The sequence below is a fragment of the Camelus ferus genome, chromosome 4 (genome assembly GCF_009834535.1).
Source record: "Camelus ferus isolate YT-003-E chromosome 4, BCGSAC_Cfer_1.0, whole genome shotgun sequence".
Lineage (NCBI taxonomy): Eukaryota > Metazoa > Chordata > Mammalia > Artiodactyla > Camelidae > Camelus > Camelus ferus.
Genome location: NC_045699.1, coordinates 3,253,934 through 3,279,915, shown reverse-complemented (window position 1 = coordinate 3,279,915; position 25,982 = coordinate 3,253,934). Strand labels below are relative to the sequence as shown.

Here is a 25,982-nt window from a genome sequence, read left to right as displayed (position 1 = left end):
CTAACAAAGAAGGTATTATTTATGCTCTAGATCAGGACTTTTGAGAACGTAAATGTGGTTAGTATGGTCAAAAAACTAGAAATTAGAAATTTTAATAAATTTAAATGAGCACATGTGGCTGGTACTGCCATGCTGGACAGTGTAACTCTACATCATACTTCCTAATTTACATAAAACACCTGAATGGAGGAAAGGAGTCTTCAGAGCCTCTTAATATTAGAATGTTAGTTATTCCTGAGGAACATGCTGGCATATAAATAAGGCACTTGGACCTAGAGTGAATTAAAAAAAAATAGTAGGAGATACATTTAAAATGATAACATTAATTTAATGGTGATAATTTAGATAGAGTTGATGCTTTTGAGAATATACAGTACTTCCACATGAATTTTCCCAGATGGTCCAGAAAGGCCTGTGAATTGGGTTAGGACCCTGTCTGAGGTAAAGGTAAGTGATTGTGACTTGCCTGAGATCACACAGCTAATTATGTGACTCTTAGGCTTGAATCTGTGTCTTATGACATCAACTCTGACTCTCTTCTCTTGGTCTCCTGTGAATGTTCTTGTATCAAAGAATATAATTTAAGATTGAGCCTAACCTTGTGAAATTTGTTACATCTTTTTTTTTTAACTTTATTCAAAGCCAAAGAAATCCATGAAAATATATGCACAGTTTTTCATTAAAATGTATTTTAGCAATTGGGGGAACAGTTTAATTCATTTACTGTGCCAACCACATAGGAACTGAACTATAAAAATGAATTAAATAAAGGCAGAGTTAAGCAAGGGTTCCCACCAAATGCATCCTGGCATTGAATGGGGAGAGGTGAATAGTCACCACAGGAGAACCTGGCATGACTGTTTTGCAGTGTCTTGGCACATTTAGCTTAAAGCAACATGTTTAAGTAAGTTCAGTCGAAGTTTTTGACTAACTGTAAGAGAGATGCCTGATCCTAATCCCAATGGTTGTACTTTTTAAATTGCCTTTGTAAAACTATCCATCATAGTGAGATTTAAGCAATACACCAGAAAACTATTAAGAAGAACAAAAAGTCTAAAATCCCAACCATAGTTAATATATTGGTGAAAATCTATTTTGGTAGTCTCTCTGAAAATGTAAATATATATACTGATATGTACAGTTTAATATAATTGGTACTTTATTGTGCAATATGGTATCAATTGGTTTTCTCAGTCAACCTTAATTAATGAACATCTTTCCATGTCAGCTGATATTAGCACTCTTAATGTGTACATAATGTCTCATTATACTGACCTGTTGTAATTAATTTACCAGCTATTCACCAGTTGACAGACCTTGTGTTCCCACTTATTTGGCTGTCAGAAACTATAAACAGAAACTGGCAAGAATGTTTGCATTTGGGGAAACAGAACTTTGGTTATGTAATTGTTGTAAAATTCTGTCTCTTGACTTGCCAGGTGGGTCTTCAAACAACTCTACAATAAAGGCCTTGTTTACAGAGGTGTGAAAGTCATGCCCTTCTCCACTGCATGCAACACTCCGCTCTCCAACTTTGAATCTCACCAGAATTACAAGGTATGTGAGACATCATTGGGCGTTGTTATGTGCTCAGAAGTCTGATGGTCGTGGTGATCACAGTAACTTAGCCCCAACGTGGAATGTTAGCCTGGGGAGTCATTCAGTTTGACCGCTTCTTACTGGTAATGTTCCCAGTCACTGAACCGAGGCTGTTAGGATTAAAAATGAGGGTTTTTCTTCCCTCCATGAGATTTGTGATTGATGTGTCTTAATGCGTAGGTTTTGCTTGTTTTAATTATATTTTTATGCCTTTCTTTGTTTAATAAGTCCAGCTCTGCTATATTTCCCTCCAGTCACTATTTCATAAAGGTCATTGGCTTGGGTGTTTTTATGCCTCATCTGAGACCTTATAATATCATTTATTTGTTGAAAGTATTTGGAGGAGAATCTGATTTGGGATTGGTGAAGTATTATGGTCTTGTCTTTGATGAATGAAATAATTTGGTGCCATTGGTATAACAGAAGAGTTTTGATGTGTCTTGTGTTTACCGAGTGTCCTCCTTAACTTTTTCCAGAGAGAGAGTAGGGGCTATAAGTCGTCAGAAATAAGAGCTGTCTGTTCTCATGTGTGTATATTCAAGGGGTGTTGTTATTTCTCAGAGTTTATCTAACCCTCTTTGTTTTTAAACATTGATTTGTTTGGAATTCTTATTTTATGGCTCAGGTTTGGAAATTATATATTAAATTTTACATTTCAAAAGCACTTTTCATCTTGTAGAATGCTTTCACACATCCCGTTGGATCTTTGCGTGTCCTTGTGAGGTGGGTGTGATTATTCCTGTTGTCTTAATACCCTTCTATGATAGTGTTCGTGTTATTGTATTTTTTAATAAAATATTTTAAGCATATAAAAATGCAGAGATAACATACTAAGTACTTGGGTACCAAAGGCTTAGCTTTGTCAAATCTTAATATATTGCTGTATTTGCTTACTTTGTTAACATGGAGAATTTCAGGCATACACAGAGTAAAGTAATTAACTCCCATGTGCCTCTCATGTATCCCCAACAACCTCTGTGACCAATTCTGCCCCATCTACACACATTCCACTTACTTCTCCCAGACCCTTTTTCAAAAGCAAACTTCAGACATATTATTTTATCAGTAAATAACCCATTATATGTCTTTAATAGATTAAAAAAATCTTTATCTTTTAACATTACCATAGGTATTATTATCACACCTTAAAAAGTCACCATTAGTCACGTTTAACACTTTTTTTTTTTGTCATAGTCAGTTTACAATGTTGTGTCAATTTCCAGTGTAGAGCACAATTTTTCAGTCACACATGAACATACATGTATTCATTGTCACATTCTTTTTCACTGTGAGCTACCATAGGACCTTATATATATTTCCCTGTGCTATACCGTATAAACTTGCTTATCTGTTATATATATATACGTGTCAGTATCTACAAATCTCAAACTCCCAGTCTGTCCCTTCCCACTCCCCTCCTCCCTGGCAACCACAAGTTTGTGTTCTTGAGTCTGTTTCTGTTTTATATTTAAATCTCTAACATTCTTAATATTAAATGTTGTGTAATCGTTTAATTCCTGGATATCATCAGTGTTCACATTTCTATTTGCCTCATAAATAGCATCCTTTTTTCCCTCAGGTTATTTTTAGATTTTTTTTTTCCGATTAATATGTAAGTAAGGTTCATCATACATGGTAATAGTTGTCATTTAATTGTTTTAATATGTAGATCTTCCATTTCTTTTTCTGTCTTTTTCTTCTTTTTTCCTTGCAAATCGTTTGGGAAACAGGTTTTGTCTTACAGAGTTCCCCACAATCTGAGTTTTGCTGATTACGTCTCCATAGTCTAATTTAACCTTTTCTATCCTCTGCGTTTTATAGAAATTAGCACTTCATTTTTATGTGTGTTTTTTCCCTTCAGCATGTGTGTCATTAACAGACGTCAGTATTTGTTTATGTTCTTTGAGGGGGTGAGTGGGTTAAAATTTATATATAATTAAGTGCATAGATCTTAAGTGTACCATTTAATGGGTTTCAATAAATGCACCTTTATTTTGTTTTAAATACATCAGATATTACAGATAATAGTGGATTAGTTTTGCCTGGTTTGTACTTTGGAGAAATGGAAGGATCCTGCTGTGTGTTCTTTTATTGTCTGGCTTTTTTCTCTCAGCATTGTGTTTGTGACAGTCATCCATGTTCTGTGTAGTTGTGACTCTTTTGCGCTAATTTCTGTGTGGGTGAATATACCACAATTTATTTATTTACTGCACCTTTCTCTTTTCCATTTCCTTCTTACATCCTGATAGGTGACCACTATACTGAATTTGGTGTTTCTTTCCCATGCATATTTTTGTATTTTTACTATCTACATAAGTATCCATAAACAGTATATAGCATTGTTCTGTATGTTTTTAAAATCTCAGCCACTGTACTTAATTCTACATCTTGCCTTTTATACTAAACATTATATTTTAAAATTTCTTCATATTGATACATATAACTTTAAGTTTATTTTTAACTGCTGTATAGTTGTATCGTAAAACAAATAGATTACAAATTATTTATTCATTCTTTTGATAGATATTTGAGTTATAGCCCTTTTTTTCTTTTTTTCTTTTAATGGTAACGAACACTTTGTAATATAAATCTTTGTGTACTTATGCTGGAGGTTTCTTTGGCAACTAAATTTTTACATGTTAGACCCCCATAGTTGCTTGTTAGGTCCTAGGGTTTTCAAAGTTTATACTCTCCTGTAAGTCATTAAGTACATTCTCTTATTGGAAAAGAGCAAGCCATACAGAAGTTAGAGAAATAAATTGAATTACAGGAAGAAGTCCTTCCAACTGTTGCAACTTGTAAACCAACTTGTGGTATATAAAAATACTTATTATTTTTATATTGTCTTAATTTTTATCCTTTAGAAGTCTGGTTGACTTTATGCAGCTTCTGCTCATTGTGGAAAATGTAGAAGCCATGGAAGGTATAAAGAAGGAGCAGAAATATTATCATCCCAGTACCCAAAGGAAATGACTGTTGATGTTTTATTTAGGTTTCCCTTTAGTGGTTTTTTTTTTAATTTTTAAATTTTTTTATGTCCATTACTGTATAAACTAAAATTAACAATTTTTTACATCTTAGTACCTATTTCCTGGTTTAATAAGAACATGTTTTTGCTCCTCCACTTACTTGCTCTATTCCATATACTTGCACAAAATTAATGTATATATGAAGACAATACCTAAAGTTTAAAAAGAATGTTATCAATCAACCTGTCAAAAGCTCTCCCTTCCCATGGTCCCTTCAGTTTAGCATGTATCCCCCCTCTATAGTAACCGCTGTCCTCACTTCCAACATCATTGATATGTTTGCTGATTCGGTACCATATATAATAGAATTGTGCAGTTCTTTTTTTGTGTCTGGCTTCTCTCGCTCAAGATTATGTTTGTGAGAGTCATCCATGTTATATGTAGTTGTGTTTTTAATTCCTTTCTAGTATGTAATTTATCCATTCTAACGTTGATGGGCATTTGGGTAATGTCCAGTTTGGGGCTCTTATCAATAGTATTACTGTGAACATTTTGGAACTTGTCTTTTGGGGAGCATAGTTCACATTTCCGTTGGCTACATTCCCAGGAGTGAAACTGTTGAGTCATGAGGCATACTTACATTTAGTTCTAATACAGGAGATGGCAAACTTTGAAAAGGGCCAGATAGTGAGTATTTTAGACTTTGTGGGCCTGTCAACCCTGTTAAAACCATTCTTAGCTCAAAAACAGATAACGGCCAAATTTGACCTGTAGACCATGGTTTGCTGCCTCCCGCTGTAACAGAGGTTTCCAAAGGGGTTACACTGATTTGTGCTTCCACTAGACAATACAGATTACTGTGCATCCTTGCCAACGCTTAGTATTTCTATCTTTTTTTTGCTGTGGCAATTCTTTGATTGTGTGTTGGTTGTAAACAATTGTGAGGATTGTTTTTGGTTTTGCTTTTACTTTTGACTTAATTTTGGAATAAAAAAATAACTATTTTCCAAAATAATTACTTTATTGACCTAACTATGGACTTACTATAAAATAGATCATTGTAGTAGTGAAACCTCCATTATGTTTCCCTCAGGATACACTTAAAATGTTTTATTTGTGACTAAGGTAATTATTAAAGCACTTTCTTTATATTAAAAGTGTATTGGGAATTTCTTGCTTTGTATTTTCTTTGTATAAATACAGCAATTTTTTTTAAGCTCAGTTTATTCTGAAAATCTGTTTATTTTATTCTTTAGGATCAGTTCCTTTTTCTTCCATGTCTATTGTTATGAATTTTGTTAAAAAAAATTTTTTTCATCTTGTTTTATTTTAGGATGTTCAAGATCCTTCAATATTTGTAACTTTCCCTTTGGAGGAAGATGAAAACGTGTCCTTGGTTGCTTGGACAACAACTCCCTGGACTCTGCCTAGTAACCTTGCCCTGTGTGTTAATCCAGATATGCAGTATGTAAAAATTAAAGGTCAGTGTGAGCCTGGTTACTTATGATTGATATGGATAAGACAATTTTCACTTATTTTGGGAGAGAATGAAAGCTTACATTTCTCTCTGGAGGGAAAGTAGAACTTTTTTTAAAAAATGTATTAGACTTAATCAGGAAAATTACCTCTGAGAGGGTTATTTTATTCCCATTTCTGATTAAAAATTAACACAAAAATTAAAATTGTATTGAGATATAGAAAGTAAAAATTTCTTACAATTTTCAGATTATAATACACTTTTACATGTCATGCTCCTATTACAGATGAAGAACTTGAGATTCAAAGAGGTGGCATCTCATTATTAGGAATCTCCAATGTGTGTTTTCTCAACACTACCAGGCACTTAACTCAGTTCAGGCACTAGGTATCTGCAGATAGAGTCAGATATCACAGTCAGTCCTGCAAGAGAGCCCCCACCACTGCATCCCCAATTCAGATGCAAGTTATAAGTCCCAGTTGTCACCTGTGATTCTAACCTACCCATGACTTCCTTGGGTCTGAGGAGCAACTCACAGAAGTCAGAGTAGGGTTGTAGTTATTAGATTATCTGTTTATTAGAAAAGGATATTGTAAAGGGTACGCATGAGGGGCCAGATAAAGAGATATATAGGGTGAGATCTGGGAGGGTCGCAAGCACAGGAGCTTCTGTCTTTGTGGAACTGGGGTGTGCTGTGCTCACGGCATGCGGATGTGTTCACTGCCCTGGAAACTCTCCGAACCCCATCCTTTGCGGTTTTTAATGGAGGCTTTATTACACAGGTGCATTGATTAAGTCGTGGGCCATTGCTGATTGAGCTCAATTTCCAACCCCTCTCTCTTCCCCCAGGGGTTCAGGGTAGAGGGGTGGGGGAGGGGAGCCTGGAGGTGGGGTGTGAAAGTTCTAATTTTGTAACCCTGTGATTGGTTCCTCATCCTTAGGTTACCTAGGGGGGTTCCAACGTCACCTCATTAACATAACAAAAGACACTTATGCCACTCATCCCTCAGGATGTTTCACGGGATTTAAGAGTTCTGCCAGAACAGGGACAAAGACCAAGTATATATTTCTTATTATAAATCACAGTATCATAGACTCGGTGCCAGAGCTTGAGAACTTTGCGCCTTTCAAATATTCCCTGATATCAAGTTAACCATGGTCTCAGTGAGGCCTTTTCCCTAGAAATCTATGTGAAAAAAGAAAATTGGTACTTTTAGATTTCAGTAGTTTATGACTGAGCAGGGAGAAGCCAGGGAAAGAAGGAAAACTCATAACCAAAAAAAAATGTGTTTTCCAAGATAGTTGACTTGATCCACAATGGCTTGTGCTGTCAAGGGAAGAATATTGAGAAAGGAACAGGAAAGGATTGGGGATCAGTAAACAGGTATTTATTATTATTATTATTTAGCTGTGCCTTCGAAGTAGCTAGGACTAAGAATGGGTTTCTCATGATGCTGCTGGGAGAGAGCTGTTGTCCACACAGAGCCTGGCCCTGGTGTCTGCTGCTGCTTCTCTGGGCAAGTGCATTTCTGTCTGTATAAGGTCCCTGTGCACCTGTGGGTCGTGGCCATTCTGAAGGGAGCCTGCCGGCCTTAAAGGCTATCAGTCGTGTCATTTCTCTGCCTGCATGTGACTTTTGTACTTGGTGGGCTGTGTGTTCTGTATTTTATTCAGAAAATGACATTCCTTTGAGACCAGAGCTGGTGAGTGGCAGCAGCATTTGTGGTAGTTTTTCAGTGAATTGCAAAGGCCTTCACAGTGATCCAGTAGAGTCTCATTTTTCTTACAGTAAATGTATGTCATAAGCTCTGGTAAATTCTTCGGTATGTCGTACTTTACAGGTGGAAGTTTAAATTAGCCTAAATTTTTAAAGGCAATTTGTCAGTATCTATTAAATTTTAAATGTTTATGCGTTTGTTTCAGCTTTTCTAAGAATAGTGTCCTCCAGAAACATGTCCAATAAGGATAACAAAGATCTGTACAAGGATATTCATTATCCCAGAATTCATGGTAGTGGCAACTTGAAGACAGTGTTAATGTCTAGTATTAATTGATACGTTAAAAACAACTTGTACCTTCATAAAACAGAGTACTATAGAGCTATTTAAAAGAATGAGAAAGATCTGCATGTGTTCATGTATGGGAAGATAGTCACAGTGTATTATGTGAAAACAAATAGCAAAATTGTATTGAGTTATATCCCATAATTATTAAGTTGCACATTATATATAGTGCATATGTTAGTATATACATAAAAATACTCTGGGAGGAATACACACTGAAATAATAACGTTGGGGTTGGGAGGATGAGATTATGGGGAACTTTTACTTTGTGATCTTGTTAGTTTGCTAATGTTATTAATTTTTAAATATTCACATACAATGCTTTTGGTAGGAGAAAACGAAGATTAACTTACATAAAACGGATAGAGGTAAAATTAACAACAACGAATGAACTACCTTAACAGCATTTGATGTTTTTGTCAGTTTCGTATTTGGAAAGCAAGTGTTCCCCAGCGTTCTTTGTAGCGTTCCCCTGTCCGTGCTGAGCACATGTCCATGCAGCTGATGCAGGAGGGAAAAGTATACTGATGCGTGTCCTTAGAATAAGCGAGAGCTGATTCCACTTTTCCCTTGTTCTCATAGATGTTGCCAGAGGAAAATTACACATTTTAATGGAAGCCAGATTACCAGCCCTCTATAAATTAGAGAGTGACTATGAGATCCTTGAAAGGTGAGTGTACAAATCATTGATTTGTATGTGTGTGTGTCTTTAACATTAAAAAGTGAGATACTTTACTGCCCAAAGGCTATGTCACTCAAGTTTGGTTTGTGCTAAAACCAAGTACATTCAGGTCACACTTAGGAGCAAGTGAACCAGAAGGACGTGGTGACTTAATGTGGCTACAACCTCATTTCTTTGATGATTTTAATTTAATTGTGAGTTTGCCTTTCTCCTTTTTTCTAGATTTCCTGGTGCCTATCTCAAAGGCAAGAAATACAGGCCTCTGTTTGACTACTTCGTGAAGGTGAGCTTAGAGACCTCTGTCAGGGGCTCTCCACAACCCGTGTATTTGATAGCTGGAGAGATACTCATGTTGTCTTATTGTTGCATTGTTTGTATGAGTGTGCCTGGATCCAAAAATCTGTTTTAGTAGTAAAAAAAAATTTAATTCTATTTGTATCACCTTCTTGTTTTAATAATTAAAATCCTTTCGGAATTTTTGAATACTTTTCTCAAGTAACATGAGGAATCACTTACACTGGTAAGATTTGTATCCGTATGTTTGTATTGTTTATAGTCTGCATATCACCCAGGAAAGTCTTTGGGGTTTTTGTTTGTTTGTTTTCACAAATTTAGAATAGTGCTCAGAATAAAACTGTGTGTGTAAAAGTAAACAGTTTATTTCAAGGAATTGACAAGGTGGGTACTTTAAATGTAGACACTACAACAGAGCTCAAACATTTAGCAGCAGTTTTTGTAAGAGTCATAAGGCTGTTTTATGTGATTTTTCATTTTCTGACAACAGAGAATCCATAGCTGTAGTTGTAAGCCCCACCACCAACCACCACAACAAAGAACAGTCAGCAGGAATTTCCTGCTGGTCCTTATTTATGGGGCCTAGAGTAGAATAATGAGTAGCACCCTCAGCCCTGCCTGGTTTACACGTTATACAGAAATTGTGCTCAGTGAGACATAGCATTAGCCACAAAGCTTTACGTCACAGCCCGAGGTGAAATACATGTTTACAACTCTGGTCTGGTTCAGGGCAGAGACACAGTTTGGTTAATGCAGATGATCCTGCCGTTTGGGCTCTGTCCACAGTGTTGCTCACCTCTGTCTCTTCGTTCTTGTGCACCTGAGTGTTTTCCCGTGTTTCTTACCTCCTAATGGATTTCCGAGCGCTCTGCCTAGTCCGGCCCCTCCCTGTGAGTCTGCAGTCGTTTAAACATACCCTTTGCTTCTGTCAAATTGGCCCTTTCTTCTCCCTCCCTATCTTTGTTTTTATTAAATTTTCCTCCTATTTAAAGTGAAAAAACACTTTATCATTCTGTAATGTCATATCATCTTGATATTCTTCAAGGCTGAACTCAGTTGCCATCTGAAAAAAAAAAGCATTTTCCGAAATGGTTCTTTGATTTCTCCCTCTGAAAAATATCATTACTGCATTCTTCTCTTGTGTATCTTAACATGTTTTGTTTTATATTGTGTTTGTTTTTATTTGTCTTAAAACTCTTAGACTAGATCTTGACCTTTCTGAGTTATAGACCCTGTTGAGAACCTGATGGAGCTCAGCCCTCTCAGAAAATGCACGTGGACACAACAGAAAGGAATCCTTGGGTTAAATTGGAAGTCTCTCTGGCACATGCACTCATTTCATACCGATTTAAGTTATTTAAGACTAACACTTGTCCATTCAGTTAGCTTCCTGAAACTTCTGGGACCTCTGGTGAGTTTTAGAAAGATGCTACAAATTGACTTAGAACAAAAATCATCTGAGGTATACCTAAAATACACGTGTTCGGAAGCATGACATGGAAATTACGAGAGGAGATGCGGTGTGTGGAGAGCAGCGCCATAGCTCTGTGTGAATGCCGACCCAGCTCAGCCCGGCAGGGGCAGAATCTGGAACCGGACTCTGAGAGACAGGAATAGGGTGCAGAGTCTCTTTATCTACAGTTAGAAACAGTAAGATAGATACCTTTGGATTCCCTGCTCCTACATCTGATTCTGAGGACACACATATTCTCTCTCCATGTTTAAGCTATCGGAGACACAACTTTTAGCACCTGTCATTCCCCACTAACAATATTTCCAGGTGATTTGGGTTGCAGCAGTTAAAAATTCATGGGTATTTTTCAAGTTCAGTTTTAAGTGAATGCCGAAGGATTAGCGATCTGTGCTCTAGCTGAAAATAACATTGTGTTTGGAACCACAAGACCTTTTAGGTCCCGGCTTCACCATTACTAGTTGTGTGATTTGGGCCAACCTTTGTCTTCGTTTCGAGTTTCTTCACCTGTGAAATTCAGATACAACCAAAATACTTTTTAAACATGGGACTGCGTGTGCCTTTTTTCACGGGATTATAGGGTTAATTTTGAAAATCATTTCTGAAAGTACTTTTTACAAAGGCAAGGAGGTAAGAAAGCAAAGTTAGTTTGGCTGAAACAAAGGGTATGTGAAAAGAAATATTAAGAAATGAAAGTAGAAAAAAGTAATCTGTGGTCTTCTATGTATGAACCTGACTTTATTGTTGTTACAAAGAAAATCAAACTGGAAACTTTTCCTCTCAGTGTTCCAGGGGATGGAATACCTGTAACTGGAACTTGTAAATCGGCTCCCAACCTGATTCTTTCAAAGTTTGCCTTTATTACTTAAATAACCTGAGCTGGACTGAAAGGAAAAGGCACACCAAACCGTATGCAGGGATTGAAACTGTACCAGAAAGGGAAGCATTGAGGGAGCGTGTCTTCTGAGACATTTTCATGATAAACTGCATGCTGGGGCAGGGTGAGATCGGAGAATGGATGAAAAAGCAGTTTTGTGGCTAAGAAAGTTAGAAAGTTTTTCTCTGCAAGTCTTCAGATACAGATTTCATTTATAAATGTTGGACCATTATTCATGGGATAGATGTATGGAATTAGCATGTTTCTTCCCAGTCTGAATTATTCTGCCTTTTCTAGTTTCTGAAAATATTTTTGGATGTTAACATTTTTTTTCAGGCTCTTACCAAAAACATTATCAAATTAATGTGATGATGTGGTCTTGTTTCATCTGTGAAGCCGGATAACCTTTCTTTTCCAGTATAAAGAGAACGGTGCCTTTACTGTGCTGGTTGACAACTATGTGAAGGAGGAAGAAGGCACTGGGGTTGTACATCAAGCTCCGTACTTCGGTGCTGTGAGTAGTATAAATCATGCATGTATGTTTATGAGAAGTTAACGTCAGTGGCCACTGAGTCGTGTGTGTGTGTGTGTGTGTGTGTGTGTGTGTGTGTGTGTATTTGAGAGAGGGACAGACAGGACAGGCAGACATTGCTTGCTCTTGTTCAGACTGTGGAGTCAACCTCTTTTCAGGCTCACTGCCCCCAAAAATGGCTTATAAAACTTGTATCCGTGATTCCTGTTCACCAAGTTGATCTCTGAAAATGATGGGCTAAGTCCTAGGGTGTTGCTGGGTATTTAATCTTTCTAAAATGTGTCCATTCACTCACAGTTTACTTGCAGTGCACTTTGCTCTTTATGATGTGCAGTTCTGTGAGTTTTGACAAGGGCTCAAGGCATGCAGCCATACAGTCCCCTGCAGCCGTCACAGTGCAGGAAGTTTCCTGTCACCTCCGCTGTGTTCCTGATTAAGTACTGCACGATCAGATGGGAGAATTTGACCTCTTCCCTCAAAGCTATGCAGTGTCATTAATTTTAAATTTTGCCCAGAGTAATTTTTCTAAAACTAGAATCCTTTTTCTGTCACTTGTATATAATAAAACGAAAGAGCATAGGGATTAAGGGCATGTATTTAGAACCAGACCTCACCTTAAGTCACAGCACTGCCACTAACAGACTGTCCCTGGGTAAGTTACTTAGCCTGTCCGGACTTCCTTTTCCTCCTCAGTAACATGGGATGATAGTACTTGCAAGGATTAAATGGAACCATCCATATAGAGCACTTAGCTCAGTGCCTGATGCTGTAATAGTGCATTCACACCAGTGTAGCACCCAGTGGGGACAGACAGATTCCTCTTGGCTTGATCACTGTGTCAGTGAGAGAGGCCATGAAGCTAGTCTGCCTCCGCTGGTCTTTTTTTTTTTTTTTTTCATACTTAACCTTTGCAGGGATTTTATTATGGAAATCTTCAAACATAACACAGACATAAAGAAAATATAATAATTTCCTTATGTTTGCATCATCAAGCTACATTCACTATGAACATTTTGGAATCTCTGTTTTATCTGTCTTGCTCCCTCTCCCCTTCCCCAGCACCTTTTCTGTTTTGGCTGGAAGGTCTTACAGCAAATCCTCAATATCGTATGTTATATCTGCAAAGACTTCTGTATGCATCTGACTGAGAAGCTACCATGCCACTGTAGCCAACAAGATGAGCAATTGCTTAATATACCTAATAGGTGGTCAGTATTCAAATTAGATGTTTTCCCCAGGATGACTATCGGGTCTGCATGGACTTCAACATCATCCAGAAAGACTCTCTCCCTATTTGCCCTGTGGATGCTTCGGGCTGCTTCACGGCGGAAGTGACGGATTTTGCAGGACAATATGTGAAGGTCTGTGTCTCTGTGGCTTCGAAAGGTGTCAGTTTCATCACACTTCTTTCATTCATCGGTTTTTTGTTAAATAGTTTCCATATCTAGGATTTTTTTTTTCCCTTGGGAAGTTGATTTGGTTTGGCTTTGTTTCAGACGTAAGATCAGAAAAGACAGACTTATTAGCAGCCACATTCTTTCTAAGGGTCTAGTATCTTCAGAGGAAGCATCCTGTAATTTCAAGGATAGGAATCAGAAAAAAGTGGGCTCTGGTTTATGACTCAGAAAGTAGCTTTGTGACCTTAGGGTAATCGTTGCTGATTGAAAACTTCACTGCCTTGAATGGTATGCAATGTACTTTTAAAGTATTTGAAGTTACACAGTGGCTAAAATGTGGGCCTAGTATTTTTATAATACGCTCTACCACTAAGCTGCACCCTCCCCCTTAATACTATACTTAATTATATTGTGTTACGAAGTATTACAGACTATTTTAATGGCTGGATTTTAATTTTTTTAATAGGATGCTGACAAAAATATCATCCGGACCCTGAAGGAGCAAGGCCGACTCCTTGTTGCCGGCACTTTCACCCACAGCTACCCTTTCTGCTGGAGGTGAGGGCAGTGGCTTCAGGTTTGTGGGGAACTTGATACGTGTGCCCATCCCGTTTGTAGTTCGTGGTTCCCATCTCATCTGTATCTTTCAGTATTTGAAAACTTTATTCTTGTTTTAAGGAAAATTTTAAGGATTCATATATAGTTATTTCTTTCCTCAGATTTTATGTGAGAAATAAAGACATATACAAATATATTTTATGTTGGGGCCACCTTTCTCTTGGATGAGATGAATCTGTAAAATTCTCTAATGGAATTTAGGGAGAAATATAATGTGTTGCAGGTTTTAATACAACATGATACTATGAAGATATGGATGAAAATGGTATATGCAGGGGCATCATGTTGTGTTCCCATGGGTTCCCTTTGCTGAAGCTGACATCATTTCTTAGACAACTGTCACAAGCAGAGCTGTATTTTCTTTCTTATCTTGTTCTCTTATTAGCCTTTACGTTCTTAGTATCGCGGAGGGAGATGACCAATTCTGAGCGCATAGGTATTAGTATTTGCAGTAAAATTGAATGTCAGCAGGAAGCACAATAGGTGGGGGTGATGTCGGTTAGAAACAAAGGGTCAGTGCCAACCCTGGGCCCCTGCCTGCCTCAGTCTGACCAGCCACGTTCTGCATTTTGGCTTCCAGGTCAGACACTCCCCTCATTTACAAAGCAGTGCCCAGCTGGTTCATCCGAGTGGAGCACATGGTGGACCAGCTGCTGAGGAACAACGATCTGTGTTACTGGTGAGCAGTAAGATGTGTGTCTTTATAATGTCCTTTGTCACGTAGCTAGTATTGGTCTACACTTTCCCCAAGTAACTTTAAAAGGCAAAAGATTTGTATGATCTGAAGAGAAACCAGAGTATCCCCGCTAAGTAATTTTAAAAGCCATCTTTTACTGTATATTGTAATAATACAGTTGTTAACATTTTTTTCTGTTTATTCAGAAACACAAAATAATTTAAATAATATTACATGACAGAAATAGCATCCCTCTTATGACAAGGTGTATAGGGGAACATTTTTCTTTTTTAAACCTGTTGGAAATGAGAAACTGCCTTTTATTTGATTTAAAGAATGGAAAGATTTTGGAGAAAAATCTGGCTGTACTCTCAAGAGTCCATTACCTTGAAAAAATAGTCATTTTCAGGATAGTCATTTACTTTTGGATATACCCACCAAAACCGTATAGACTTACTACTACTTTTTTAATTAAAGTATAGTTGATTTACAATGTAGTGTTAGTTTCTGGTGTACAGCATCGTGATTCAGTCATATATGTATATATATGTTCTTTTTCATAATCTTTTTCATTACAGCTTATTACAAAATACTGACTGTAGTTCCCTGTGCTATACCGTAGGACCCTATTGTTTATCTGTTTTATACATAGTAGTTTGTATCTGCTAATCCCACACTCCTAACTTACCTTTCTCCCATCCGTTCCTCCTTGGTAGCCGTAAGTTTGTCTTCTATGTCTGTGAGCCTGTTGCTGTTTTCTAAATGAGTTCATTTGTCTCATTTTTTTAGATTCCACATACATATACCTACTGCTTTTGACAGTTGTTATTTACATTCCTAAAATATGTCTGTGATGTCTTGTGCACCGTGGCTTCACGGATGAGGACTGCAGGGACAGAAGCCTTGCTCCTCAGCTAACATCTAACTCGCAGAGAGGTGTGACAGGAGCCCCCCACCCCACCTTTTTCCACAAGGGATATGTTCCAAGATCCCCAGTGGATGCCGTATGCCTGAAACACAGATAATACTGAACCCTGTGTCATATATACTGTGTTTTTCCTATACATACATGCCTGTGATAAAATTTAGTTTATAAATTAGGCGCCGTAAGAGAATATCCAAATTGCCAGCATTGCTGCTCTTGTACTTTGGGGCCGTTGTTAAGTAAAAATAAGGATTACTAGAACACAAGCACGGAGATAATCAGCAGCTGAGAGGATAACGGAGATGCCTATAAGTGACAGACGGGTAGGTGGCATATGCACCCTGGATACGCTAGACAAAGGGATGACTCACGTCCCGATGGGGCGGGGTGCAAGGGCACAGCACTTCATCACGCTGCACAGACCTAGCGTGCAGTTTAAAACTTAGGGACTTTTTATTCCTGGAATCGTCCTTGTAATATTTTTGGGCCACAGTTGACTGTGGATAACTGAAACCGTGTAAAGTGAACCACAGATAAGGGGGAGATCATACTTCAACCTGTAGGTGCAAAAATGATGTAAGACCAGACCTGTGTATCCCAGGAGAGTGTTTTTCACTGAGAATTTTGAGAGAATTACTATTTCTAACTTACCCCAAGAACCCAACTTGTTTGAAAAAACTGCATTTCATTTTGGAAGAATGGGGAGAATCTCAGGGCAGCAAAAGGAAATTACAGCTTTCTTCATTTCTTAGCAAAATGATCCTGACTTCTCAAGAAAAAGCAGAGCAGTTTTTCCATTTTTATACCCAAGAAGCTCTTTAGTTTCCCTAATGTGTGAAGTGTTGAGTACGGAAAGTGACCCAGGTTGGTAACTGAGGTGCCTGAGAGGACAGGATGTTTGGGAGCCTAGGAGTGCCCTAACTCAGTCTTGAGCTTGAGGAAGTTTCTTACAGAGTTGAACCTTAAAGGATAAGGAGCCATTTACCAGTCGGAGGCAGTAGGAGCCTTGGCTTGGGCGAGGGGCGGGGGTGGCTGAGGGAAAGAAGGAGATGGGGTGAAGGTTACCACGGTGGAGGGATGGCACTCGCAAAGGCACTGAGGTGCAAAGCTGCTTTCTAAGGAACTTGCCTCATTGCTAAGCCAAAAGTGCAATGGCAGGGGGGCTGCAGGTGAGCCTGGAGAGGGAGCTACCCACCAGCTACAAATAGCCCTGCTTGTTGGGACTCTTACTTTGTAGGTGATTAAGAGCCCATGCTAATGAGTTTCAGTAAAAGTGCTGTTGTGTGGGTGGCCTGAGGACTAGATCCGAGTAGGATTAGGCTAGCTGTCACCATGGTGATTGGTTAGAGGACGACAGCAGTCTTCCAGTTGGAGTGCAGAATAGGGAAGTGTATGTGCCGTGGAGTTTCCTGTTCCAGAACATCTTCCCCAGGCCGAATTCACAGCAGAAACAGCCATATGGATCTTCTGGTGCTGTCTGTGCAGAAGACATTCTCCCAGGAGTGAGCTTTTCCAGAGCGTTAGGTCCACAAAGCATTGTACAAAGGCTTACACAGATCTAATTTGCCAGCTTGCTTACTAACGTTCTTATGTGATGGGTCATCCGATCTGTTTATTGTAGGGTCCCAGAGTTTGTTCGAGAAAAGCGATTTGGAAATTGGCTGAAAGATGCACGTGACTGGGCAATTTCCAGAAACAGATACTGGGGCACCCCGATCCCACTGTGGGTCAGTGATGACTTCGAGGAGGTGAGGCCGGCCAGTGTTTCCTGGTGTTGATTTTTGCTGAAGCTCTTTGTTCACGCTTCTCAATATGGGGTAAAAGACTGGTTTCTTTTTTTTTTTTTTTTTTTCCTTTACCTCTTTCTTATTTCATCTGTTTTTTTCCTTCTTTATTCCTTCCTAGAATCACGACATAAATAAGAATATGTTTTTAAGGTTTTACTTTATTTTTACTTTACTTTTACTTCAATTAAATACGGTTTTGCATTTCCCTCTGTGTACAAGTGAAGGGTGCAATTTGTACTTTTCTCAGGGAAGTCCTCATGTTGTCTATCTTGTGTTGCTCAGATCCCCTTTTGCTCTCTGTGGGTTACTGATGAGCAGAACAGGGACTCCGCACCCTGCACTAAGTCACTGCATGTTAAACCGCCCTCATAGTGATGAACAATGATGACTTAAAAAATTATCAGAGCATTGCAGACTTTTAATCTATAAAATCAAACATTTTTGCGTGTGGGTCTGTGTATTAATCATACCTGGTTATATAGATGTATTCCCTTCTGTTCAATGCTGAGTGCTTTAGAAGTCATGAGCAACAGCAGCCCCGGTACCTCCATAAGTCTCCAGTGGGCACCTGAGAGGCAACAGTGAAGTAGCTGAATCAGAGGGCTTTTCAGGACTGAGCAGGGAGGGCAGAGAAAGAGGCTATGGGTGTTCATTAGGTAGCGGATGACCTCAGGGTGTGAACCCAGCAGCTCCTGCTGGTGCAGCCCCTGTCGGATGACTCCTGTTCTGAGTGCCCCCGCTGGGCCCATCTTCCAGTCTCCCTACATGAGCACAATCCTGATAGCTTGCGATCTGATTCTTTGGTCCAGTCCGTGCACGGTAAATTAGTTCTCGCTTTGACTTGGGAAGATTTCAGATGAAAGCCAAATTCAAGTGCCAGGAAGACACTGAGATGCCTTAGAGTAGCAGTCTAGGCGTTTCACTCATGCTGGTGATTTGTGGCAGAGATTTGGGCACGGTAAATCCTCAGGAAATACTTGCTGAGATGCTGGCTGTGAAATTCTCTCCATGTAGAGAATCCCTCTGATACAGGAACAAGTAGCAAAGAAGTGAAGTCGGCCCACCTGCGGTCTCCCGTGAGGGTGAGATGTGGATGAAAACTGCCCTGAAGTTCAGAGGTGTCTGAAACTGACCATGAAAGTGATGTGAATTAACTCTGTGATCTCGGCTCTGAGGGGCTCCTGCGTTTGAACTCTGTTTTCACAGGTAGTATGCATTGGGTCAGTGGCTGAGCTTGAAGAACTGTCAGGAGTGAAGATCTCAGATCTCCACAGAGAGAGGTCAGTTTCTGAATGTTTGACTCGCTTCACGTCTGTCACTGAAAGAGGGTCAGGGCAGGTCCTAGCCTGTAAAGACGTGCTCTGTGCAGCAGGTCACAGAGCTACGTGCAGAACAAACACCGTTTGCTGGGTTACTTTGTCGCTGGTGATTCGTGTCATGCTGAGGAAAGGTGGCCTCTGTCCTTGACTTAGATGTCAGGAGACTTTGGTCTTACAGCTGTCCAGACTGAGCACTCAGTGCTCTCTGAAAGCCTGTGCCACTGCCAGTGTTTCTGCCTGCAGGTGCATATGAAAGAGCTGTGAGGGCCTTGTGTTTCCTCACCGCAGTTAAACTCTTAAGTCCTGTTTTGCTTAAAATTGATAGAAACGGCTACTTCTCTGTTTGTCAGCATTGACCATTTGACCATTCCTTCACACTGTGGGAAGGGACTGCTGCATCGCGTCTCTGAAGTGTTTGACTGTTGGTTCGAGAGTGGCAGCATGCCCTATGCTCAGATTCATTATCCATTTGAAAACAAGAGGGAGTTTGAGGATGCGTTTCCTGCAGACTTCATTGCTGAAGGCATTGACCAGACCCGAGGATGGTATGTTCCTTGTTCTTTCAAGTGTTGTATTGATTTGATTTGATTTGATTTAGCAGGTATTTTACTGAGCATCTAGCATTTATCAGCTGGGTATGTCAAACAAGACAGGCTCTGCTAAACATACCATACAAGTGTCTTTTGAGTAGGAATGTCTCACTACACTAGGGCTGTAGTTTTAGGGTTTGAATGATTTCTTTGACATTTTGGAATCCAGAGATTTGTTATAGCGAAAAATTAAGTGATATATAAAACAATTCATGTGTGTCCTTAGCTTGTTAACTTCAAATCATTTACCCAAATGTTGAATGAGTATTTATATACAAGATAATGGTGTTGGGTTCTACAGATTTGAGGGATGGTTGAGAATGTACTCAGATGTTAGGACCAGCCTCATAAATTAACATTCTAAAACATCCAGATTTAAAATTAAAAAAAAAAAAACCATGACGGCAAGGATTTTGACATTGGTTTTATCTGATGCCTTATCTAAAGCAGTACCCTCATCCTCTTAATTAAAAAAAGAGGCGTTACCTTTCCTTCATGGATGAGCTTGGTTCTAATTATACATTCATTAGAAATGTTTCTGCAGGAGTGTAGAAGGAATTCCAGCTTTAATATTCTGGAATGTGCTGTTTTCAGCTTCCAGTCCATATACTTACAGAAACAGCTACCACACATAAATTCCTGTTCCTAGCGGGGACCAGATGGCTTCCCAGTGAGTTGTTTCTCTGAGGAGTTGCAGTGTCTGGCAGCTTTTAAAGGCCCTCATGTGGGTCCGCATGTGCACACTGCCTCCATCCCCTCTGGCAGACGTGGGCTGCCTCTCATAAGAACCAGGGTCCTGAGCTGCCTTCAGAGGAAGGGGTGTTTTGTCAGGTATTCATAATAGGCAAGGGGTCCGATCTCCATCTTTACCAGTCATGTCTGGTGATGTTCTTGGTGTGCAGAATCAGTTCTGAGATGACACAAGTTCATCACTTGTGGGGACAGCTTCCAGGGATGTGATAGAGTTCTTTTAGGGAACAAGCTAGGTAGCAAATAGACAACGTACATGAGACCTGATAGAATGAGGACGTTTTCTGTGTACCTGTAGTCTACCTTTTGACTTTTGAATGAGAGTGCCTCTTGTCATCAGACCGTCCCACATGACCTTGTGCTAAAGGCAACACACACCTCTGGATTTTCAGCCTGGCGTTTCTGGGAGGTCCTGAGAGGCCACCCAGCGCTGCCTTGCTCTGCCGTGTGGCTGTCCGACTAGCCCCTCGAGGAGGGTGGTAGCACTGTCCCCAGCACTCCAGGGCTTTATTTGCTTTAAATAAAACGCACTTTATTTTTTTCTAGTGTGAAATTCTAGTATGATCTGCAGTGGGCCCCGTGCCTAGTTTTCCAGGCCCCCCCCCCCCCAGATGATTCTAATGTATCACCAGGATTAAGACCCATTGCTTTAAGTGATCATCAAGAAGTGTAACTCACCTAAAATAGAAATTCAGTCAAATGAATGAGCACAGTTTTCTTTCCTGTGCTTGGACTCCGCTTCTTTATTGAACCATTTCTTTGTGGGATTTTTTCCAGGTTTTACACCCTGCTGGTACTGGCCACAGCTCTCTTTGGACGGCCGCCATTCAAAAACGTGATCGTGAACGGGCTCGTCCTGGCAAGGCAAGTGCACCCCTCTGTGTCATGATGGGTTCTAGTTCCTGATCTTTGTTCTTACAGCATGTTGTGGTTGGAGCCAGCCATTTGTGGATAGAGGAATTTAGGAATGCCCCAGCTCTGTTCCTATTCTTTTTCTCCCCTTTTTGCTTTTTCACTTTTTCCTGCTCTCCCTTCTCATCCAGCTTCTGTCTTGTGCACTCCACCTGTCACGTTCTGTCTCTGCACATCCCTCCGTCTTGGAAGGGCTGAGTTGAGGGCTAAGCCTGATGGAGGACTGCGGGGAGGGCGTGTGTCCCATTATACTACTCGTGATAAAATACCATTTTTCATTTAGAATTTTATGAAGTGCTTTTGCTTACAGCTCTTAGTAATCCATACATGGTCCTTTAATGTAGATTTCTGCTGTCCTCTTTTCAATATCGAGGAAGCTGTTAGTTCTAGAGGTTCATTATAGAGGAGTCTTATTTTTTCCTTTGCTTCTATTGCCTCTTGTTACTAAAAGCTCAAACAAGTGAAAATAAGGAAATGAAGTCTTTATGTATAAACAGCCTGCCTGACATGCCGTTTGAGGTGGGGGATGATGCCCAGCACCGTGCCAGGCCCTGTTTCGAGCATTCACACATCTTTGCTCATTTAATCCCCAGAGCTGTCTGAGATGGGCCCTTTAGTTGTCTATTTTGACATTTGAGGAATTTGAGGTACAGAAAAATCAAGGTCACACGACAAATGAGTGATAAATTCAGGTTCTGTACTCAGGCAGTCTGGCTAGACAGTCTGTGCTTTTTTCTTTTTAGTTGAAAATCTTACTGAATTGTAGTTGTAAAAATTACTAGAGACCCCTCATGTGCTCTACCTGGTTTCCTCCAGTGGTCACATTTTTGGAAACTATAGCACGTTGTCACAAGCAGGATGTTAATACAATCCACCAATCCTACTCAGATTTCACCAGTTCTGCTCATTTACTGTGTATATTTAGTTGCACGCAAAATTATCTCACATGTAGGTTCCTGCATCCCCCAGCATGCGCACGCACACACACACACACACACACCCCAACTGGCCTTCCGGCCTTCCACCCTAATCCCCACCCTGCAACCACTGATCTATTCCCCATCTCTGGGATTTCATCATTTCAAGTGTAGAAATGAATTCATACCATATATAACCTTTTGTGATTGGCTTTTATTTTTTGCTCAGTGTAATTCCCTGGAGATCCCTCAGGGGGTTGTATGTGTCCATAGTCCCTTCTCATTGCTGAGCAGTGTTCCATGGTCACCCACAGTTTGACCTTTCACCGGCTGAAACACATTGGGGTTGTTTCCAGTGTTTACTAAGAATAAAGCTGTGAACTTTATATGTTTTGTGTGAATATGAGTTTTCATTTCTCTGGGATAAATGCCTTGGCTGTGTGTTTAACTGTTACCCTCAGGCGTCTTCCTGCTGCCATTTATCCTGCAGCTTCTCCACTGACTCACTACAGTATTCAAAAAGAAGCTTAAACAGCGTTAACAAAACAAGCCTTACTGTTGTGCCTTAATAATGGTTTGTGTCCCATTTGCACTTATGTATTCCAACTTATAGATAATCTATAAACATATATAAAGATGAGCTGTGATAGTTGACTTATTTAATTGGCATCTCCCTTTTGTTTTTCAAGTGATGGCCAAAAAATGAGCAAACGAAAAAAGAATTACCCAGACCCACTTTCAATCATCCATAAATACGGTGCCGATGCCCTCAGGTACAAACCACTGCTCTGCCTTGTGCAGTATTTGTCATTTCTTATGTAAGCATCTCACATTCTATTAATCATGTTCCTTAGATTTGGTTTATGATTCACTTTTTTAAAAACGTATCTCTGTCATATGGAGAATTACTGGTTGGTGTGGTGTTGACTTTAAACCTGAAGGTGGTTTTCTAAATCTCTAAATCTAGAGGTCTTTCAGAGGATGAGGACCTGTGTTGGATTTTACTGAGTAACACAGGCACTCCCAGGCTACTTGCTGGTGCCCCTGCCTCTCCCTCCCTGTCTTACTGGTGTTAGAATTCTCTTACCTCATTTATTTCAATTTTGCACTTACTCTGAAAATAGCCATATATGGTCTATTTGTGCTAGAGCAAATAAAAAAGTAATATTGAAAAGTTTTTAGAGAAATATGAGCCACTGCTTGAAATAGTCATTGTCATGAACACTGAATGCTCAGGTTAAAAGGAGCAACAGAGGTCTTGTTCAGCATCCTCCTATTATGAACGCAGAGACCGACACCCAGGGGTGTGTGGCCAAGCATGTTCATGGTCTCCATGTTGCCCAGGAGCAGTTAGTGGCATGTCCTACAACCCCCCGTTATCTGTTAGACTCAGCTTGGTGTACCTGACAACTTGGGACTGATAATTCTTTGTGTTGAGGGCTGTCCTATGGGATGTTTAGCAGCATCCCTGGCCTCTGCTCCACGTCCCCTCTGTGCTGGCAGAACACCTGTGGCTGTTTCTAGTGAGTCTCTGGTACCTGCACATGGTGTCCTGCGAGGAGAGCCAGGCTGCTTTGTCCTGGTGCCACTGTACTGCCCAAGGCCTGTGCCAAGATGGACCAGCACAGGGTCCATCCAGCACAAGGGCACGCTTCTAGGCTGGTCCAGTGCCACATTTTGGTGTGCAGTTGCATCTTCCCCTTATAATTTGCTAGGTCTCTTACACAAAGTAAGAGCGTTGTCAGTTTTAAATCGACTGTTAGAAGAGTATAATTCCCCACTTCTGCAGAAAAAGTGCTGATTGGTGTTGCCCTGTCAACTTGTCAAGCAATATTTGCTTTACTGTCTGCATTCCTCTTGGGTGTAATTTTCTCCTCTTCCAGATTATATCTGATTAACTCCCCTGTGGTGAGAGCAGAAAACCTCCGCTTTAAGGAAGAGGGTGTCCGAGATGTCCTGAAGGATGTCCTGCTCCCTTGGTACAACGCCTATCGCTTCTTCATCCAGAACGTCCTGCGGCTACAGAAGGTGAGGGTTGCAGTGCTGTGGGGTGGGGTCTGCCCCGGGGGTGGGGGAGCTGGGTTCGTGCAAGACATTCAGGGGTGAGCTGTGAGGTGGTGTTCCGTGGGAGACTCAGCAGAGTGGGCCCTGTGGGTCGGGGCTCAGCCACTGGGGGGGCCGTAGATGAAGACGCACAGGTGTTGGGGTCCACGCTGGGCTAGGAGCGCAGAGCTGGAGCTTCACCTGGGCGGATGCTCACCTGTGCGGGACACAGAAGCCTTGCCTGTTGAAGAAGAGTTGCCCTGGATATTCATTTGACCAGCCAGATTTGGTGCTGGGGACTTGGTGATAGGGGAACCAGTGAAGCATCAGCTGCTATCAGAGAGTAAGTGCCTAGGATGCTGCAGTTGGGTGATCAGGGAAGGCCGCTTGATGAGTGCATTTGGGCTGAGACTCTGAACTTCTCACTGGGTTGTTGGGATAAAAAAATAGCGATTGTGACGTATGTGCAAGTGCCTCAGAGCAGTTTCTTGCTGGCCTGGGAGACATCTGAGAAGCTGCTTCCCCTGCCCCCACTGACCGCTCTCAAGCCAGCAGGCTTCACTGCACATATGCCTGTTTGTGCTCTCTGGACTCCATCTGGGGTCAGGGCCCAGGTACCACTCATCTTTTTATCTCTAGCACCTTACAGTAGATTTTCTTACAAAATTACTTTTGACTAAATATGTGATATTATTCCTTCCTAAGAAACTAGTTGGAGAGCTGAGCTTTGAGCATCCCATTGCAGCAGGCTGGTCCCTCGCTTCCTGCTGCCTCTGGCTCCTCTCCGTCTGCTAATGACCCCTCCCAAGAAGAGCAGGCATCTTCCCCAGGCCCCTAATGTTGATCCCGTCCTTTTGATCCCACCACCTCTCAGGCCAGCAGTCTTTAAACTGGGTCTGCTTTGCAGGACCTCTGCTGGTGTGGGGCCCAGGAACACAGGCTGGGCCGAACCACTCATAGCTGGGGCTCATCTGGGCATGGCAGCAAGATGCAGGCTCCACCATCAGGTGCCTAAATCAGGGCTGGAGTCAGTGTGGTCTTTTCCCTGCCAGCCTGGTGGTGGTGCACTTGAGTAGAGATATGGGAAGTGGGCCTTCAGGAACAAGGAGGATTTTGCAAAGGAAAAAGAAGGGGTGGAATAGAGCATTCTAGGTAAGTTGAATAATCAAAGACATTAATTCCTAGTATTCATTTTCAATTTATAAACAGTTGTCCAGTCCTAGCCAGTTTTACTGTCCTTCCTTCCTCAGGTTTAAAGTAATTAACTAAACACTATACTTAACAAGATGTTGAAATATTTCTTAATTCATAATTACTGTTTGTGGCATAGAAATCATTTTTACCTAAATTCTCTTTAGTTCACTCAAAAACATAACTCATTAATTGAGGACTTCATGTTCTAAGTTTACATCTTATTTAGAAAACATGGCTAAAAATCAGAAATTTAGACTGCCAAGCAGGTCTGGGTTTGTGTGGTAGTTTTTTCAGCTTTGTTTTGCTTGTTTGGCTACTTCTTTCAGTTTAAGTAATTTAAAGAATTCATTTCTCTGCAGTAGTTTCCCCCAAGCATGCAAAATGTTCCAATAATTATTACTTCCTAGGAGGAAGAAATGGAGTTCCTTTACAAAGAGAACATGGTTAAAGAAAGTGCCAACATCACAGACCGGTGGATCCTGTCCTTTATGCAGTCACTTGTTGGGTTCTTTGAGACTGAAATGGCAGGTATGTCTCTCTTGGGCCTTCCTCCCAGGAGTAAAAGGACTCTTGTCTTTATAATTGCCATTTTGATATTTAATTATTTTTCTTTATAAACATAGAGGAAATTTTAAGAGATACAGAACAGTAGATAAATGTGTCTTTTAACCTCTCAGATATAATTTTAAGGCTCATTAGTTGTAGAAATGTGTTGTTCCAAGGCTTAGGGGATTGTCTTGGGGGTGTCCAGCGGCCTCACCCCTCCACAGACACCACGTGGGTCCATGGCATCATAGGCTTCAATAGTGGATGCCTGTGAGTTCAGAACCCACCTTCACCAGCTGGTTCTCTGAGGGAGACGTTGCTTAAAGTCTGTGAGCCTCAATTT

The 25,982-nt window shown here is 40.5% G+C and overlaps 1 protein-coding gene across 2 annotated transcripts in view; it reads left to right on the top strand.

The window, feature by feature from the left end:
- IARS1 (isoleucyl-tRNA synthetase 1) overlaps positions 1-25,982 on the top strand; it is a 66,220-nt gene that overhangs the window by 10,950 nt on the left and 29,288 nt on the right. For both annotated transcript variants that reach the window (XM_014567955.2, XM_032477403.1), the window contains exons 6-20: positions 1,440-1,557; positions 5,902-6,049; positions 8,692-8,779; positions 9,014-9,074; positions 11,852-11,947; positions 13,204-13,326; positions 13,829-13,920; positions 14,561-14,659; positions 17,203-17,329; positions 18,575-18,648; positions 19,038-19,232; positions 20,805-20,891; positions 22,546-22,629; positions 23,740-23,884; positions 25,501-25,621. In XM_014567955.2, the coding sequence (XP_014423441.2) occupies positions 1,440-1,557; positions 5,902-6,049; positions 8,692-8,779; positions 9,014-9,074; positions 11,852-11,947; positions 13,204-13,326; positions 13,829-13,920; positions 14,561-14,659; positions 17,203-17,329; positions 18,575-18,648; positions 19,038-19,232; positions 20,805-20,891; positions 22,546-22,629; positions 23,740-23,884; positions 25,501-25,621 (1,658 nt within the window). The remainder of the gene's footprint in view (positions 1-1,439; positions 1,558-5,901; positions 6,050-8,691; positions 8,780-9,013; positions 9,075-11,851; positions 11,948-13,203; positions 13,327-13,828; positions 13,921-14,560; positions 14,660-17,202; positions 17,330-18,574; positions 18,649-19,037; positions 19,233-20,804; positions 20,892-22,545; positions 22,630-23,739; positions 23,885-25,500; positions 25,622-25,982) is intronic.